Genomic DNA, 18,966 nt, shown 5'->3' on the forward strand with positions numbered 1-18,966 from the left:
CATAAAACTATTTTTCAATTTCAAAATAGTGAAAAAAAATTAAAACTTAAAAATATGTATAAAAAAAGATTCAAAATGTCATCATTTTTCTAGATTTTATTCGTTTTTTTTTTATTTCTCTCTAAAATTAAAATTATTGTTTTGTTTTTGTTTTTCTAGGCATCGTATAATTTGTTTGTAGACGCACACATTCTAAGCAATTAAATTTAAAAAAATAGAAAAGCGTATAATAAAATACCCGGCCAAGAAGATCTTTTTTTTTTTTCTCAGGTAAAGTAAATGCGATAAGATTAGAAAAAAAATGGATAAAAATGTGAAAATATCCCACAGTTCCTTATTAGGGGAAGATACAATATTTATTTCTTGTCTCCTGGGAAGAGGCTCTTCTATCTATTGTCCTCCCATCTCTCTCACTGCTGATGCTTAATTTTCAAAACTTCTATATTGCCAAGGGACCTACGACATCAGCCAAAGAATTACCCAGCAAGTACAAAATCTGATCCAGGGAGCTACTTGTGAGCAGAGGGGAGAGTTTTTCCTACAGGTTTCCAAGGAGAGTGGGAGAGAGAAGGTTTGACTCTGTCAGTGCAAGCCTTTGGCTTTTTTTTTTTTTTTTTTAATTTGGAAAATACACATTTGGACCTACAAGAGGGGACCTTGCCTATAGGAAAAGTTGCTTTCTTTATATAAAAAGAAGAAAAATGTCTACTTCATTCCCAGGACTTGTCCACGATTCAGAGGTATTTTTTTTGATCCTTTTATTTACTAGTTTTGTTTTTTTTTTGTTCCCCCCCTGTCCCTCATAATCCAAGCTAGCTAGCGTTACAGTGAACTAACGTGTGCTCCTTAAAAAAAAATCTTGCAGAAAAGATAGCAAGAAAATTCGTTATGACATCTGTCGCCTAAGATGGCATTCTGCAATACAACAGTTGTTATAACGAAAAGGGGGACAAAAATAATCCCTCATAGTGAAGCCACAGACTAAGGGGGCATGATGCTGCACGGCTCAACTGATCAGCTAGCACATCAGAAGTCCTGATAGACAAGGCTGCGATGCTGGTGTGGGGTGTGTGTTTATTTTGGGGGAGATGTGGAATTTTCCTTTATTTCTGGGACTGGAGGTCGCCTTGGATGCTTACTTTTAGAACAGTGTAAGTGGAGCTTAGTGCAGATTTGGACCCAATTTTGAATTATTATTATTTTTTTTTTTATTATTATTGTGTGTGCTGTAGGAGTCTACCTACAATGTTTGAGTGGAAGATAACTTCACAATAGTGGCTCTGCTGTCGGTGTGTGCTATTTTAAATGACAAACCTATTTTTTTCCTTTCTCTTTTTGTCTCCCTTCCTTCCAGATACGTCATGACGGATCAAACAGTTACCGTTTGATGCAACTTGGATGTCTTGAGTCTGTAGCCAACTCCACTGTCGCCTATTCCTCCACGTCTCCTCTGACTTATTCCACCACTGGCACCGAGTTTACTTCGCCGTATTTCTCGGCTAACCACCAGTACACCCCTTTGCACCACCAGTCCTTCCACTACGAGTTCCAGCACAGCCACCCGGCCGTCAACCCAGACGCCTATTCACTAAACTCCCTGCACCATTCACAGCAATATTACCAGCAGATCCACCATGGGGAGCCCACAGACTTCATCAACTTGCACAATGCCCGGGCACTCAAGTCTTCTTGCCTGGACGATCAGAGGAGGGACTTTGGCTGTCTAGATGCATATAGGCGCCATGACCTGTCTCTCATGAGCCATGGATCCCAATATGGCATGCACCCAGATCAAAGGCTTTTGCCAGGCTCTAGTCTGGGACTTGCCGGGGCTGGAGGGGAAGACTTCCAGGTAAAGCATATGCACCAGTTTGTGTTTTTAACATAATATGTACCATACACCTAAAGCAGAAATTTCATTGTATAGACTCGTTTGACTGGGCGTGGCTGGGAATCAGGGCTGTGCAGCACAAATAGTAGCTAAAACAAGGGCAAAAAATAAATGTAAATGCTTATAAAATACAAAGTAACATTTCATGTATTACATGTATAATTATGCATCTATATTATATAATTCATTGATAACAAAATAACTGATATTATATCATAAGCTGCTTTTAATAATTACCTTTAAATGTATCCATCCTTACCTTTAAATGGATCCATCTGCTTGTAATGTTCTTCAATATATTTAGACATACAGATTTATTCATTTAAAAAAAAAAAAGAAAAACATTTGTATAGTCTCTCTAATTTTGGAGTGGCTCGGAAAAATTAAACAAAATGAAATTATCATAAAAAAGAAAAAAAAGCCTTCTAAATGTAATGTACAATCTGCATGTATTAGATCTATCATTTTACATCTATGTTACATACTATTTTTCATAATTCTAGTCTAACTATAAGAAAAAAAAACACACTGGATTCTTAGAAAACATTTTTTTTGGATAATTGTTTATCTATAATTGGATAGCTAATTTATATATATATATATATATATATATATATATATATATATATATATATATATATATATATATATGTGTGTGAACTTTAATTAAAAGTAAGGAAAAAGAAAGAAAGACAGAAAGTAAGAAAGAAAGAAAGAAAGAAAGAAAGAAAGAAAGAAAGAAAGAAAGAAAGAAAAACTAAATATAATAATACTCCTACAAATGATAGTAGTAGAAAAATAAATAATAATAATCATTATTATAATGCCATAAACATCTATATTTATATATATTTATATATAAAATGATGATGGTATAGAAAGAAGGTGTGTAATTTTTTTAGGAGCTAGTGGTGTGTAAAAGGAGTGTCAGTTAAACGTGACTTTTCTTGTAAAAGCGAGTAAATTATTGTATTAGCTCACGTTCCACATTCTCGCTCAAGGCTCTTTAAAGCGAATAACCTTCTACAGCTTAGGAAAGCCATTTCTTCTTTTCACAACTGCCCGCGTCTGCTGCTGATTTTTCTCTATCTGTACAAATTTTCTCCCCATCGCCAGCCAGCGAGCATGGCATCTTTCAAAAGACGGATTAGGGCATTTGCAAGAGCCAGTACAAAAGATAATTCCCCAGCAAAAGAGCACCGTAGTTGATCCAATTTACTACTTAAAGCCATTCAACTAGTCATTTTATGCAATGTCATCCGACCAAACAGCATGTTTCGCTTTACTAGAAAGACCTGGTAAAAACAGTAACTAATCCATAGGTCGGACGGGAAAAAAAAATAAAAAAATACCAGCTGTCCAGTTTTGGCATAGTAATTTTTAAGTTTGCATCAACTGTCAACTAATATTAAAGAATCATTTTTACCCTTTAGGATTTACTTAGGTCTTTTTATAGAAAAAATATTTTGACCAAAAATGTAATATGAATATATAATCTAGAATTACACATTAAAATAATAATTTGTTGTTTGTTTGTTTTTTGTTTTTAAGGACTGCTGAAAAAAAAATTAAATGCCTTTTATTTTTGTATTAATATTACTTAGTCATAATATATAGAGAATAATTACTTTTAGTTAGCTGCAATACCTTTTCTAAATTGGTTGAGCTATATTTGAAATATTTTAAAGATGTTAAATAATGAATGCTACAAATGTAAATTATTTTTCCCTGTGTGGAATATTAAGTGAGCCCCCCAATACTTTGCAGTGTACTTAAGTCAACGGAACAGATGCAAACAGTCTCGATGCCGCTAGAAGCATCTTTGAGCCCCCTAAAAAGATTTTCCATGGCCAACAAAAGCTCCTGTCACACCTTTTCTCATCACTCGGGTAATTTATACAGGGCTCAGAATTTTGCCTTCTATCGATTTCATAATCACTTTAAAGCATAACCCAAACGTGTGTTTAATTTTCTGAGCAGATTTTACAAGTCGCTTTTTAGGCGCAAGAGAGAAAGAAAATGTAAAGACTGTAATAGGGGTGACATAACCTGGTTGACTTATCCCACCATTTGCCAAGCTGGCTTCTTTTCTTATTCCTCCCCCTGTCTCGAATCTAAGAGGCCTGTTCAGCATTTCAACTTTAAAATATGGAATTATAGACATTAGGAATTCAGTAAATTTGCATCATTGTTGGAGAAACAGGAATTAAATATCCCTGTATTATATATATATATATATATATATATATATATATATATATATATATATATATATATATATATATATATATATATACTATTCAATGGTGTTTTCTGCCATTAAGTCATTAAGTATTTTGAAAAAATACATCTCATCATCATCTTTAAAATTGCAGAGAAAGTAAGAATTATAATATTAAACATAATAATAATGATTATTATTATTATTACTACTACTACTACTACTACTACTATTATTATTATTATTAATAATAATAATATATCAAGAATATCACTACTATATTTTATAAGGCACCATATATGCAGGTTTATATAAATAAAAAATTTAGCCTGTACAATTATATTGAACTACTACTATTATTATTATTTAATTATTTTTAAGCATGTGTTTGATATATTCTATATAGAAATAAAGAGAGAACTAAATAAAAATATATAAACGCAATTTAGACAGCACAATATCCATTGTGATATTATCAATGATAGTGATTTTCATCATCATCTCAATCATTAAAATTTAAGATTGAGACACCCTTCAAACTATACAGTGTTTTCTGTTCAAATAAACGTAACTGTTATAATAATGTGATTATTATTATTATAGTTGCTATTATTTAAATTATTTACTATTATGCACAGTAGCATACCTAGATATAACATAGATGTGTGCTTTTTAATTGGAAGTAATATCATGGATAACATTAATATCAATTATGGTAGTAATAATATTTGTACAGTCACTATTTAAACAAAAAAAATAGTAATTGTATTGTTCTGCAAGTGTTGTTATTCCTAATGATAATAATAAGCATTATAATAATAATAATATTAATAATTGTAATAAAAATAAATACTTTTGTATTATTTTTTACTCATATCATTTCTATTTTCATAATTGTATCTTGAAGGGATCAGTGGAGGCGCAGTGTGGATTGGTACTAAACAGCCAAGGAGGTGTGATTAGAAGAGGTAACTATTTCTTATTTACTACTGACAGTTAAAAAAGAGTCTATTGCCAAGTTTGTTTTTTGACAAATCTTTCTAGTTGGACACTGGTAAAGAGTCTTTTGTGTCTTCCAAGTATATTGATTTTTTTTTCTTTACTTTATTAGCACAGGGGGCTGTTATTGTCTTTGAGATTTAATACCATATTCACCAGCATAGTGGCTCTTGTAGGTACCAGTCTGGTGCAGGAGTGCAGGGGTTATATTATATATTATGTTTTTGGAAGTCGATGTTTCCTCTTCATTTTTATTGTACCGTGTGATACATATACATTGTGCTCCTGAACTTGCAGAGCTTTAAGGTTTGAGGTGTATTCTTTCACAATAATGTTGGCAATGGGAGAGTTAACCTAATCACCTGACAGGTTTGAACCCCTGTTATTTGTTTTTTGTTTTTTTACTCTCATTGTACGTAGGTAATGTTCCGACCACCTTCTCTATATCTACATGTATATTGTAGCCTGTGCCGTTCTTGTGGTTCTGATAACTTGCAGACACAGGCTAGACTGCCTACCAGACCATTATTATAAAGCTTACACAATTCACGCACCTAGGCTGGCCAATGTGTGCATATTTAAAAAAATGTTGCAGTTTTTTTTTTAATTTTTAGCAATTATAAATTTGCAGTTTTCTGTTTTTCTGTCATATTCAAAATATTGACTGCATGCTTTTTGCAAATTGTGCAAAAAAAAAAATTGGGCGTGCCTACTTAGCACTGGCAATCTGTCGAGACAGAGAGAGAAGGGGTGCTCAAGAACTATAAACCATTCCTTAAATTAAAAAGCCTCTAAAGCATATATGTATTTATGAGTACATGTTTTTCCCACATTATTCTGCCCCTGAACATATAGGTAGTTGGTAGTTATATGTTATATGTAGTTTTATGTAATCTTTCTTTTAATATAAGACATTGGCCAAACTGTGCAGGAAGACCATTGTAATCTACCTATGTATGTATATATTCAGCTACAGTAGATACATGAAGAACAAATAAAGAACTTATGTGCTCAGAGGCGTATTGGATGGAGACAAAAGAGAGAGAATAGTCAAGACATATCCCTCCAAAGTATGATGCAGTAATTATGCAGTAATAGCCTCCTAGTATTCTGCACCGTGATGAACACGCCGTGGCCGCTTACTGTAGCTTCCAGGCTGAGTCAGACAGCTGGCGGTTCTGGTAATCTGCTCGCCAGTTAGAGCAACGAAGCTAACGCTGTATATAACAATGCCGGTGCTGAAAGAACAGCTCCACTCAGTGATAAGCCAAGGATTGTTTAACCCCTTCATGCCCATAAAGCTCTACATCCTCCTTGCAAATTCTTTCGCAAAGGTCTTTTTGAGTGTAGATCTGTATCGAGACAATTTGGGGTTGATAAAACCGAAGAGTGAAAAATCTAGCCTAGATGGGGATGGTAACCAATCAGCTTCTAACTTCATCTTGTTCAAGTCGACTTTGACCAAAAAACAAAAAAAAAAAAAAAAAAACTGGAAGTTGATTGTTTTCTGAACTGCACCAGATTTTTCACTCTCCAGTTTTAGTAAATCGACCCCCTTTGGGTTTTGGTGTGTAGCCTTAGGATTTGGATAGTTGATCGCGTTATACCATGGCATGATTTCAGATCATGTGATCATCATGTTCAGCCTATCCTGGCAATCGTGGGAACACAAGGAGAGTTTAGTACGGCAAGACATTTTCGCTATTTTTAGTTTAGCTCGGCCCTCGGACTGGGTTGCTGCTTGCACTCTCGGATACTGGAGGGAGCATAGGGAACCAATCCGTGTGATTTTTAATCATGTGATCACCATGGTTAGCCAATAGTGATGAGAGTGTAAGTTTGTGTTTATAACCAACTTTGTATGCCTGCAGTACAATGTCACCAAGTGACAACTGGCAGGATAGGCAACAGTCCTGATTCCTCTGAGGGTGGCTACGGACAAGGAAATGTCTTACCTGTATGGAAGGCCCATGCTATATTACCTGTCTTCAACAGCTCACACACCTTCAGGACCCACATTGATTTTGTTCTTTTTTTTTGACTGATGGAGACATGATGATAGCTTTGTTTTATTTTATTTTTGGAAAAGGAGTACTCAACTTCTCACCACAAAAAATGTTGGCCAAGCTGTTTATAAATCCAATACTACCCAGTCGCTGCCAATGTTACCCCACTTCTCTATAGCAATCTCCTGTGTGATAGATGTTAATGTTCATGTACAGCAGGACTTTCCTTCTCCCTACTTCATAGAGAAGGGAAGGATTGGTGCCCACTCAAATGGAAATTTTCCATTAAATTGAAAAATAATAATAAACAATTCCAACAGTTGTATGTCTTCATTATTGCCCCCTGCATAGCCTGACTTTTCCTAGATAATTGTTGGCAATTCTTTAGATTGTTAAAAGGTAAGATAGGTTTAGCCATAGGGCTTACATTAGGTAACATATTTAAATGATAGTTTAGTATTATGAACATTTGTGTTCTATTATGTTAAGTGTGGTGGTTACAGTTATAGGTTAATTATTTTATTTGTCATAATCGATGCAAGTTAATTAATTGATTGATTAGAGATATCTTTAGGGCCTACATTAGGTAGCATATTTAAATGATAGTTTAGTATTATGAACATTTATGTTCTATTATTTTAAGTATGGTGGTTACATTTATTGGTTAATTCGTTCATTATTCATAATCAATGTATGTTAATTAATTGATTAATTAGCGATATCTTTTTGAATTTATTCTATACTTTAATCATTTACTCCTATATATTTATTTCCTTTCATTTCTTGTGATTATTTTTACATTATCTTCCCAAAGATATATCCCAAAGCGCCATTTTTACATTTAATTACCATTGAAGACTTGGGAATCAAACTCTCTTAGGGGTGTCCATTTGTGAGTAATTTTTATTTCACAATAGGTGTGACAAAGATAACTAGTATTAGATGTACCACAGAAAAAATGCTGCCTGAAAAAATTTTTTTCTTTTAACCTTCCAAAAGTTCTAAAAATACAGCCTTTGTTAAATACTGTAGGGTATTTGCTTTATTTTTAATGATGTTTTTCAGGGCTATTTTAATTTTTTGGGCATCAATGCACCAAAGCATGGTGAAAATTTGCCATGGAAATAATTTAGCCTGGAAGCCAAAATACACAATGTTGACTTTAGGCCTTTTAAAACACCAATACAGGAAATTATTATTATTATTATTATTCACATGTTGGATAAGACCAAATAATTGCATGAATAATAGGGTGAATTTTCTCCTTGGCATATAAAAAAAATGTTAGGAAAATAGCTGCATTGCTTTTATTTTTTATGCCATTCAACTAATATATATTATGTTTCCAAAAAAAGAGCATAATACAGAACTGGTAGTTTTACAATACATCAGTTGTTGAATATTCTGTTTACTTTGGAAGGATTTTATTGGGAATTATTTTTTATTTTTAGGCAGAACTCAAAATATAATAATAATAAAAAATAAAAAAAAGCTAGAAAAGAACATGTACACACTTGTTTATCGAGCAATGAGCATATATCATTATTAAACCCTAAACAGTATTGATGTTACTGTAAATGGCATAGACAGATAAAATGTAAAATTGCTGAAATGTTATTTCTAGAGTTACCAAAATGTAAAAAATTAGTCTAGGAAAACATTAAAAGTGGTATGCTTTTTTTTAGGGAAAATATCTATCTATCTATCTATCTATCTATCTATCTATCTATCTATCTATCTATCTATCTATCTATTTATCTGTCTATCTATGTCAAAATGTTTATTTTTTTTAATCACTTAACACAATGCACGCTTATTTGAAAAATTGTGAAACATTAACCGCATGCTTTCCACCATACATAGCTTGAAGGCGCGAGGGTTGTAAATGATTTTCTTTTTTGTGCGCACCTCAAAGGGTCAAAGGATTGCACCATAATTCAAATAAGGAAGTAGAATTAATGTGCAGTTGAACAGCCTCTGGAAGATTAAGAGAAGCTCTGTACACTTTCGATCTGTTGATACCGGGCGAACGGGAACGCAACTCTAGTTTGATAGCAGACGTGAATAATCCAATGACCTTTCACTTTGGAGTTGTAAAGCTTGGTGTTATTGCATTGTGCTGGTGCCTAGAGGTGGGAGTATCATTAAAGCCCTCGGTCCAGTCTACCCAGGTGCGTGCTTCCCACCATCACAAGGTCTAGATTTAATATTTGCAGCCGAACTGACGCAAAGATCCCCCTGCTATCACTTTTAGTTAATGGTGTGCTGAATTTAGCCCCGAGCTTCTCTACTCTCCCCATCACAACCAATAATCTTTACTCTGGCTGCTTCTTGTGTATCGATGCCTTCTTCAGCCCGGGGCAAATACTTTGATATGCTAATATTTCTGAGTAGCAAACTCTGTTGAGATCATATTAACGCCGCTCATACAGAGTGGAGCCTCTGCCTTGGTTGAATATTCAGATATCCGATTTCAAAAGAAATTACTTGAAGTAGCTAGCCTTCTATTTACAGGGGAGCCGTCAGTGATTTTTAATCATTAATTATTTTTTATTTTTTTTACTTTCTCAAGAATTGATGCTTAGTTAAACAGATCAGGGTGTTTTTTTTTGTTTGTTTGTTTGTTTTTTTGGTGAACTGTTTGATACACAGTAAAGTGTACAGTTGCACTTAACTGAGTTTATTATAGGATTTGGAGTTAGATTTTTTCTTTTTACACCCTGTATTTTAGATACAAAGGCATAAAAAATAAAGTGACTCTTTGGCCCGCACCATTTTATAAAACCTGAATGGCGGACTCCAAAAAAACTCATGTTCCTCTTTGTGATCATGCAGTCTGAATGCCCCAGGCAAATTTCAAAAAGCTTAAATACTACTATCGCCTCTAGGCCATGACGAGAGGACAAGACTACCGGCAACAGAGAGTTTTTTTTTTTCTTCCTCCGATTGCCCTTGGCAACATAAAATACAAACTACTTTGAATCAAAACATTTTTGGGGAATTAATATGATCTGAACTCCTTTCGTTTTAAAAGATCTTGAGTTTGTCAAATCGCTTAGAGGTGACTGACATACGAATGGCGAGGCATTTTATTTCTAGATAGGAATGTCAGATCTTATTTGATTAAAACTCTTTTCCAGCCCAGCAATGCTAGACAAATGTCTGCTACCAGCAGAGGATCCGGAACTACTCCCAACCACCCACCTTATTGCTTAGGCATTTTTCATATGGTTTCATGTGCTTCACTGACACGCAACTCAATGGTCACACCACGCCTTCACGCCCGGCTGTCATATGAGGTCTATGACGTATTGGGGTTGATTTACTAAAGGAGTTGAGAAATTTTGACTTTGCAAAGTAAATGTTTAATTTTCTTTGTGAATAAGGGGGCACTGTGTTCAGTTTAGTCATCCAATAACATGCAAGCATACATCAGTTTTTCTTTCTCATTTACACTTGATATTCCAAATGAACACAACTCAACCTTCAGTAAAATTTCAGTGGCAAAGGAACATCCAATACGCCTTTAGTAGAAGTTTCAAAAATGCGCATGGGTCAACTATGGTAGACCTTTTAAAAGGTTAGACTGCTGCCTTCATTTGCAGTTTTTTTTTTTTCTTGGGAGGTTGAAAAATAATCTATTTTTGCCATACATTTTTTGGTTACTGTGGCACATTACCACAATAGGGAGGTCACTGTAAACAATCACCCCATCTAAGGCACAAAGAAGAATGATGTTTCTATTGCACTCTAATGCCTTGGGGAGTTTTGTTTTTTCTCTCTGCTGATACTGTGCGTTATAGTAAATTCTTGAAGTAAGTAACAAGGATTATCCATCGTGCACCAACTAGTAACCATGAATGCGATGAGAACAAGGTATTCCACATTGGATTGACTTTTTGGAATCCAATAATCAGATTCCTTTAAGTATTGTGAGGTTTTAGTAGACCAACATAGCCATGCCATTCATTATTAAAGGGTCAGTCTACTGAAAAGAGATATTTTAGGTATAGGTGACATTTGGTGAGTTTTTCTTTTTTGTTATAGGTGTGGAAAAACATAGGGCAGCTGATATCCAGCCAAGAATAAATCTAAATGTGTACCTGTTCACAGACTGCTATTCTGGCTCATTGTTAAAACTGCTTGATGCAAATCCCACCCCTGTCTTCCTCCGTCTGCCTCTTCTGGCACTATCAAGAACCAAGGGACATAAACACTGCTCTGGCCCTGTACATTATTACATTTATTTCTGATTAATAGACGACACATTGCAGCCCCATGTGGACAGCTAAGCCCCTTTTAAAGGTTACATCAGCAGTTCCAACCAGGTGCACTTTGTCATTGGAGCCCCTGAACCTTTAATTTACATTATTACAGGTACTTATATAGCGCCAACAATTTTCTGCTGAGCTTCACATGTACATTGTACATTCACATCAGTCCCTGCCCTCAAAGAGCTTACAATCTAAGGTCCCTAACTCACATTTGTACATACACACACTAGGGCCAATTTAGACAGTGGCTACTAGCATGTCTTTGTAATGTGGGAGGAAACCCAAGCAGGCACAGGGAGAACATGCAAACTTCCTCCCCTTTTTCCTTCCTTCCAACCCTTCCTTCCTTCCTGCCATCACACTGTCCAAAAGCATTATTGTGTACCTCTGCCATAATAACAGTTATAAAACCATAAATATTACCTTACCTTCTTATTTTTGAGCTCTGAAGACAAAGCTGGTGGCATATGTGCAAAAATGTGGGACATTTAATGCCTTTCTTTTTTCCTTCTTTCTTTCCTTCTGTCCTTGTTTTTGAGCTGTGAAGACAAAACTGGTGGCAGATGTTTGAAGATGTAATGCATCTAATTCCTTTCTTCCTTCCATCCTTCCTTTCTTCCTTACTTCTTATTTTTGAACTCTAAAGCCAAAGCTGATAGGAGAAATGCGAAAATGTAAGACATTTACATTTTTCCTTCCTTCCCCGTCATTATGTTTTCTCCTTTCCTTCCTTCCTCCTTCACTTTCTTCCTTCCATCATACTGTTTGAAAAAAAATATCTCAACTCCTTTAGTAAACCAACCCCAATGTGTCATAGACCATTGGTGGATTTCTCTCCAAGAATTACGGTTATAAAACCGTAAATATTACCATGCCTTTAAAAAGTTAATAAAAAACAGATAACCTACCCATCCACTTGCCAGGAAATTATTTACTGGCATATAGACACCCCCAACATGTTGTGCGTCTCTATTCTCGGTAGACACCCTGGATTCTGTATTTATGCCAAGGAATCTTCCTGAAACTTTAAAATTAGGAAATTTGGGCAACAGTTTTCCATATTGGTAAAATGCATTGGAGGTAATAGTTGATCTGTCCTTGTATCAAAACTGGAACCCCCATTACCCCCAATATTTTGTGGAGTTTTTTCACAGAGATCAAAAAATAGACAGTAAAAGAAAGGGCTCATTCACACAGACAGAAAAAATACTTGCATGCTCTATGTATGTACAATAATGTGCACTGTGTATAGCTGGGGATAAAAAAAAGGAGGACACCTCTGCGTACAGTGCCGCGCAGATCTGCAGATTTCAGTTGTGCATAAACCTGTCTAAACGTGAATACTTTAGGTGCTTATTTTACACAGGACCTTTGCAAGCTGTGATCATGCAGAAAATACGCATATGCCCATGTGAATGCAGGATACATTTAAAAAAATAAAGTGATAATGACTAAATAAATAAATTAAAAAACACTAGTAAAAAAAACACTTAGGGGCATATTCATAAAGAAGTACTTTCACCAAAAACTCACTGCAAGTAAATCAGTTGCACCAGGAAGATTCACCACTATCATTTGCATGGTGAATTTCGCATTCATTAAAATGACAATAGCTACACAAAAAAAAAAACATACCCTCTAAATAAGTAAAAAAAAAAAGAGTTGATTTTTTCTGGCAAATTTCACCTAAGCAAATACAGAAATCCCCCTTTGGCAAAATTGCAGTACTTTTGTAGTAAATTCAACTTTGCTGAAATCACAGTTTATCCCTAATCATCTGCTGATACTGACAGTTCTGGATAGAATCATCCGATCACCAGAAATCCTGGACGCTTCACTTTGGGGTTGATTTACTTAACCTAGAGAGTGTAAAATCTGGCGCAGCTGTACATGGTAGCCAATCAGCTACTAACTTTAGCTTGTTCAATTAAGCTTTGACAAAAGGAAAACTGATGGTTTCTATGCGCAGCTGCACCAGATTTGGCACTCTCCAGTTTTACTAGATCAACCCCTTTGTGTTGTTGAATAAGAAAAGTTTGGAAAATGTATGCGACTGATAGTTGGACTTGATGAACTTGCGTCTTTTTTCAACCTTACCAACTATCTAACTATGTTGTTGATCTTGTGAGTACTTTAGATTTAGGAACTACTACTAGTTTTGCCATGAATAAATGATAGATTGGCAATAATTTTGGGGAGTTTGCCCTGAAACTAGTGCAGGAACATGGGAAAAAACAGGAAGAAAACCTGTGGATCAAGATGTTGGTGGTAACTGTGTAGATTAAATCCTGGGGTACGTTCCTGGCATTCATTAGAACGGAAGAGGTGACTTGGATAGGCTACAAAACGTCTTCAACATTACAAGTCCAATTGAATGTAAATACCTACTACTAGTTGCCCTTGGACTTATTATCTTTAAAACATTTAAATTACCACAATTACACATAACTCACTATATCTATATATATCCTACCTAACAGACTGTTGGGAGTGATTGGTCACTTGGTCTATCGTGACCAATCTGAATTCATTCCTACACGTTCGACTGCGGATAATATAAGACGTTTGTTCCCTAATTTGCAGATTCCGGCAGACATCCTTGGGGGTAGGGCCATTCTTTAATTGGATGCTGCTAAAGTGTTTGACAGTGTGGACTGGCCCTACCTCTGGGAAATCCTGGGCTGCTTTGACCTAGGGGACAACTTTATTAGCTGGGTGCGAGTACTCTACTCAATGCCTTGTGCTAGGCTTCGTATCAATGGCTCCCTCTCTTCCTCATTTTTGCTACATAAGAGCACTAGACAGGGGTGTCCATTGCCCCCCCTTTTGTTTGCATTAGCGGTGGGACTTTTGGCCATAATGATTAGTGAGAACCCTGCTATTGTGGGCCTGCGTAGGGGTCAGCTGGAGGAGAAAATCTCCCTCTACCCTGATGATGCACTGTTGTATCTGAGGGATACCGGTGGTTCGCTAGAAAATTTGATGTTTTTTTTCCGGACTAACCATTAATTGGTCAAAATCTATTCTTATGCCCATCGATCCACTGATGTCCCCTCTGCCTGCCGGTGCCTCCAAGATAGCCGTGGCCTTGTCTTTTAAGTATTTAGGAGTGATGGTTTCACTAGATCCATCTGAATATCTCAAACTTTATTTAACCCCTCTATTGGATAAACAAAGAATTAAGTGTCAGGGCTGGTGCAAATTGCCTGTGTTGGTGGTGGGATGAGTGAATCTGATAAAGATGATCTGGGCCCCACAACTCTTATACATCTTTCATAACTTCCCCCTGTGTGGATATCTTGTTCAAGCGTATTGACTATATATCCTAACCTTTCACAATGGTCATTATTACTCAAGTGTGTCCAAAAAAATATATTGTATTAAATTAATGGTTGTATTCCATACTCTGTGGATAAATATGTGGGTGTCAGAACTATTGGCTATAATGTCTGAGGCAAGAACCTAACGGGTCCAAAAAGCTTGTATTTTTAAAATATTAGGTTAGCCAATAAATAGTATTACTTAAAGTCATTGTAAAGTCTAAAATACTTTTTTAAATAGCAAGCATATTATACTTACCTGCTCTGTGCAATGGTGCAAAATCAGGCTCACTTCTGCATAGAAACCAATCATCTCCCAGGTTTTATTGCCAAAGCTTAATTGAACAAGTTGAGGTTAGAAGGTGATTGCTTTTAATGCAGAAGAGAGCCTGATTTTGCACTCTCCGGCTATAGTAAATAAACACCTCTGTGTTGCTCAGTTCCGACCACTGACCTCTGCTCACAGAATTTGATTGACAGCAGCAGGAGCCAATGGCTCTCGTTGCTGCTTCTCTGTCCTGTGTATGCAGGGAGAGAGGAGAGAGCTGCTACAGATGGGTTAAGGTAAGTAGGTATTTGTCTGTACAAATAGTGGGGCATGTCTTACCTTAATGAAAGGAATGCATAAGCTAAAAAGATATCATGGCTTTACAACCACTTTAATCACTGTTTATAAAAGGCCTTGTCAAAACAGTCTTGGTACTGTCTTTTTTTTTTTTTTTGCCAGCTCCTGAATATCAGGTGATTGTAGAGCCACTTTTACAATACTTTGAAGGCTGTTGCACCGTTTCCATCCCAACCACATATTTTATATTGTACTATACTGTGTTTTTCCTAAAAAATATTTTAATTATTATTATTTAATTATTTATTTATTGTGCTACATAAGAAAATTAAACTGCCACTGTTTTATTATACAGGGCCTCTTCTTTTAGAAAGCTTTCAGAAAAAATATAGTTGGAGTTTTGTTTTGTTTTCTAGCAAAAAAAAATGCAAATTTGTGTGCAAAAAATGGACACAAATTGGATAAAGTGCACTATTACCCAAGAACGAAAAATGTAATGTATGGCAGCTTACCAGTCCTTAGATGTGGTGGCTGCCAGTTTTCTTTTTTTAGACTTGTTTCCTTTATTTTTACCTGGTGAATCTTCCAGTAACTTCCTGTCCTAGTATGACAACACTGTACATGGAAACAGCATTGTCACCCTAGGACAGGAAGTGTGTTGGGACTACAAAATCTCCATAACACAAGGGGATGTGTTCTGTAGCCTCCAGTGAGAACTGGGCAGGACCAATAACAATGCAAAGTGTATAGGGTGCACAGAATTTCTGGCAGGATCAACAGATCTTTTTTTGCACTTATGAAGGTGATAATAAAACACAATATCAATGCTATAATTAACGGATTGCAGGGGAGTAAATAAGAGATATAACTGTTAGGGTTTACACATGATCTAAATTCCAAACTTTCTACCTCCATTGTGGAGATCTTTTAAGGAGGATGTCCACTCTGCAAAAAAAATTTAAAATAGGAAAAGTTAGCGGCTACAAATCTCAAACACAGAAATTGCCCATGGGACTTTAAAGGAGTTGCACCCCAAATCAGAAAATGACAGCATTCATAAAAAGGTAACCTTTTTTATTCAAATACTTGATTAAAATTATATTAAAATGATATGAAATATATAAAAACAATTATGAATAGTTGTATATATAGCATATACGCATATAGAAATAACCAGTTTATATTCTAAAACTCAATGCAGTTCATGAAACAACATTCACTTCTTCAGGATATAGTATAATTTGGTAGGATATCTGTAGAGAAACCATGTCATTATTATATATTTTTTTCTTATTATGGCGTAAACCACTTAAGGACCAGGTCTTTTCTGGCACTTTTTGTTTACAAGTAAAAATCTGCATTTTTTCGCTAAAAAATTGCTTAAAACCTTAAACATTATATATTTTTGTTTAGAAGCGTTCCAATTTTATATTTCACACAATATTTGCGCAGCAGTTTTAAAACGCAATTTTTGGGGAAATAATACACTTTAATTAATAATAATAAAAAAAGCACAATATATGCCCATTTTTTGGTAAAATATAAAAGATGATTTAGTAAACATTGTATAAATAGCTACCTAACATGTCACACTTTAAAATTGCTCACTTTTGTGAAATTGGGACAAACTATTGTACTTAAAAATCTCTATAGGTGACGCCTTAAAAATGTTTACAGGTTACCTGTTTAGAGTAACAGGAGAGGTCTAGCACTAGAATTATTGCTCTTGCTGTAATGTTGGTGGTGGATATCTCACCTGTGTAAGGAGAACATTTGCGTGTGCGACTTACGTATGAGTTCTCTTCCATGCGTAAGCGTGGAGGGAGGGGGTGCTTTAATTTTTTTTCCTTCTTATTTGTTTATTTATTTATTTTTTACACTGTCCCTTTATTTTTATTTTTTATCACTTTTAATCCTTTTACAAGGAAGGTAAACATCCCTTGTAATAGACATAAGGGGTGACAGGTCCTCTTTATGGAGAAATGTGACCCCAGATCTCTCTTGTAACTTTGAAAGCAAAAGATTTTAAAAAAAACATTGATCTTATGTTTTAAAAAAATAAAAATCTGTTTATTTCCACCCTAGATCAGAAGTGGTGTCATGATGTTGCTCTGGTCTTCCTAGACCATAGAGGTGATCAGAGACGTTCTTGTCACTCTTCATCTCTATGGCCAGCCGTGTGATCAGATCATTTCCCGTCTCACCAGTAAGAAGGGTAAGCCAGAGAAAAACCCCTCCCTCTTCTTCTCAAACTGATTCAGTGGCTAATCAGCCATTCAGATTGCTTTTATGAGAAAGAGAATCCCTGGGTTGAAAAAAAAATACTGGGGTTTTGGAGCCGGGAATGTACGTTTAGTATGTATGTATAGTTTCTCTACTTATATCCTACTAAATATTATTTTATCCTGAAGAAGTGAACGTTGCTTCATGAAACTCATTGAGTGTTAGGCCGCGTACACACGGGCGGACTGTTCGCCCAACTAAGTTCGTCAGACAATCCGACAAACAGTCCGTTCAAAATTTGCATGAACGGACTTGACCACACACGATGAGCAGACAGTCCGCTGAAAGCGTGCGCGATGACGTGAACGGCACGTACGACGGGACGAGAAATTCGACGTCCAATACACTGCAATGCAACCTTCGCCGTGTAAATCCTTTCTGAGCATGCGCCAAACTTAGTCTGTCGAACTAGCCTACACACGAGCGGACTGTCCGCTGAAACCAAGTATGGACGGACTGTCTTACGGAAATTCCGTAAGACTTTGTTCGTCAGACTGTCCGCTGAAACAGTCCGCTGAAGCCCACACACGAGCGGATTGTCCGCTGAAACACTGTTCAGCGGACTAAGTTGGGCGAACAGTCCGCCCGTGTGTACGCGGCCTTAGGATATCAACTGGCTATTTCAATATGCATGTATGTTATCATATAACTATTCATATTTTTTTATATATACTTTATGTACAGTACCTTTAATATGATTTTAATTATGTATTTGAACAAAAAAATAACTTTTTAAGAATGCTGTGAGTTGCTGTTTTTGGGTGTAACTCCTTTAAAGTCCCAAGGGCAATTTCTGTGTTTATATATGAGTTCTCATATATCAGGGACTGAGCTGCACCATCATCCATTGTACCTTGGCCTTGTGTATTGTGTAGCAACTACAAATTCTGTAGCTGCTGATTTTTAATAAAAGGACATTTACTTGCCCAGGGATCCAACGCCATCTTCTCCCAGGCTAGTTTTTCACTAGCCTTCGGGTCCAGGGCGCCAACATCATAACTGTGGGCAGCCAGCTATATGCCTTTGGGCTTTAAAGCTGGCTGCGCACTGCGCATGTGCCCATTTTTTTTATATAGGATATGTTTTTTGAAAGGTCCCGTAGTCTTCTGGGACCTGTGATGTGTCCCAGAAGACTGCGAGGAGGGAGGGGAAGAGCAGAATTTCCACTCAGATGACCTAGGCGAATCCGGAAGTGGGTGCAGGTAAAAAACTCAGCACCCGCTCCCTTCCCTCCCTTCCCCACAAACAAAATGACATGCCAAATGTGGCAGGGGTGGAGGACTTAAACCAGAATGTCCCCTTTTGGATGGAGTTCCTCTTTAGGTATCTGTGAATTAACTGGATCCTGAAAGAATCCTTATGAGATGGTGGTTTTCAGTAATAATTGAAGACATTTATGTGCAAACA

General features: G+C 36.0%; 1 protein-coding gene across 2 annotated transcripts in view; it reads left to right on the forward strand.

The window, feature by feature from the left end:
* The first annotated feature begins 272 nt into the window (after positions 1–272).
* Positions 273–18,966, forward strand: part of TFAP2D (transcription factor AP-2 delta) — a 43,554-nt gene continuing 24,860 nt past the window's right edge. The window contains exons 1-3 of one of the 2 annotated variants that reach the window (XM_077489010.1): positions 273–740; positions 1,355–1,852; positions 5,020–5,080. In XM_077489010.1, coding sequence (XP_077345136.1) covers positions 702–740; positions 1,355–1,852; positions 5,020–5,080 — 598 coding nt within the window. In that variant the 5' untranslated portion in view covers positions 273–701. Of the gene's footprint in view, positions 741–961; positions 1,152–1,354; positions 1,853–5,019; positions 5,081–18,966 lie in introns of those variants that run through there. The other variant, XM_077489011.1, reaches the window with a different exon arrangement.

The sequence above is a fragment of the Lithobates pipiens genome, unplaced genomic scaffold, assembly GCF_037356315.1.
Source record: "Lithobates pipiens isolate NorthernLeopardFrog02 unplaced genomic scaffold, aLitPip1_a1.2 Scaffold_18, whole genome shotgun sequence".
NCBI classification, from domain to species: domain Eukaryota; kingdom Metazoa; phylum Chordata; class Amphibia; order Anura; family Ranidae; genus Lithobates; species Lithobates pipiens.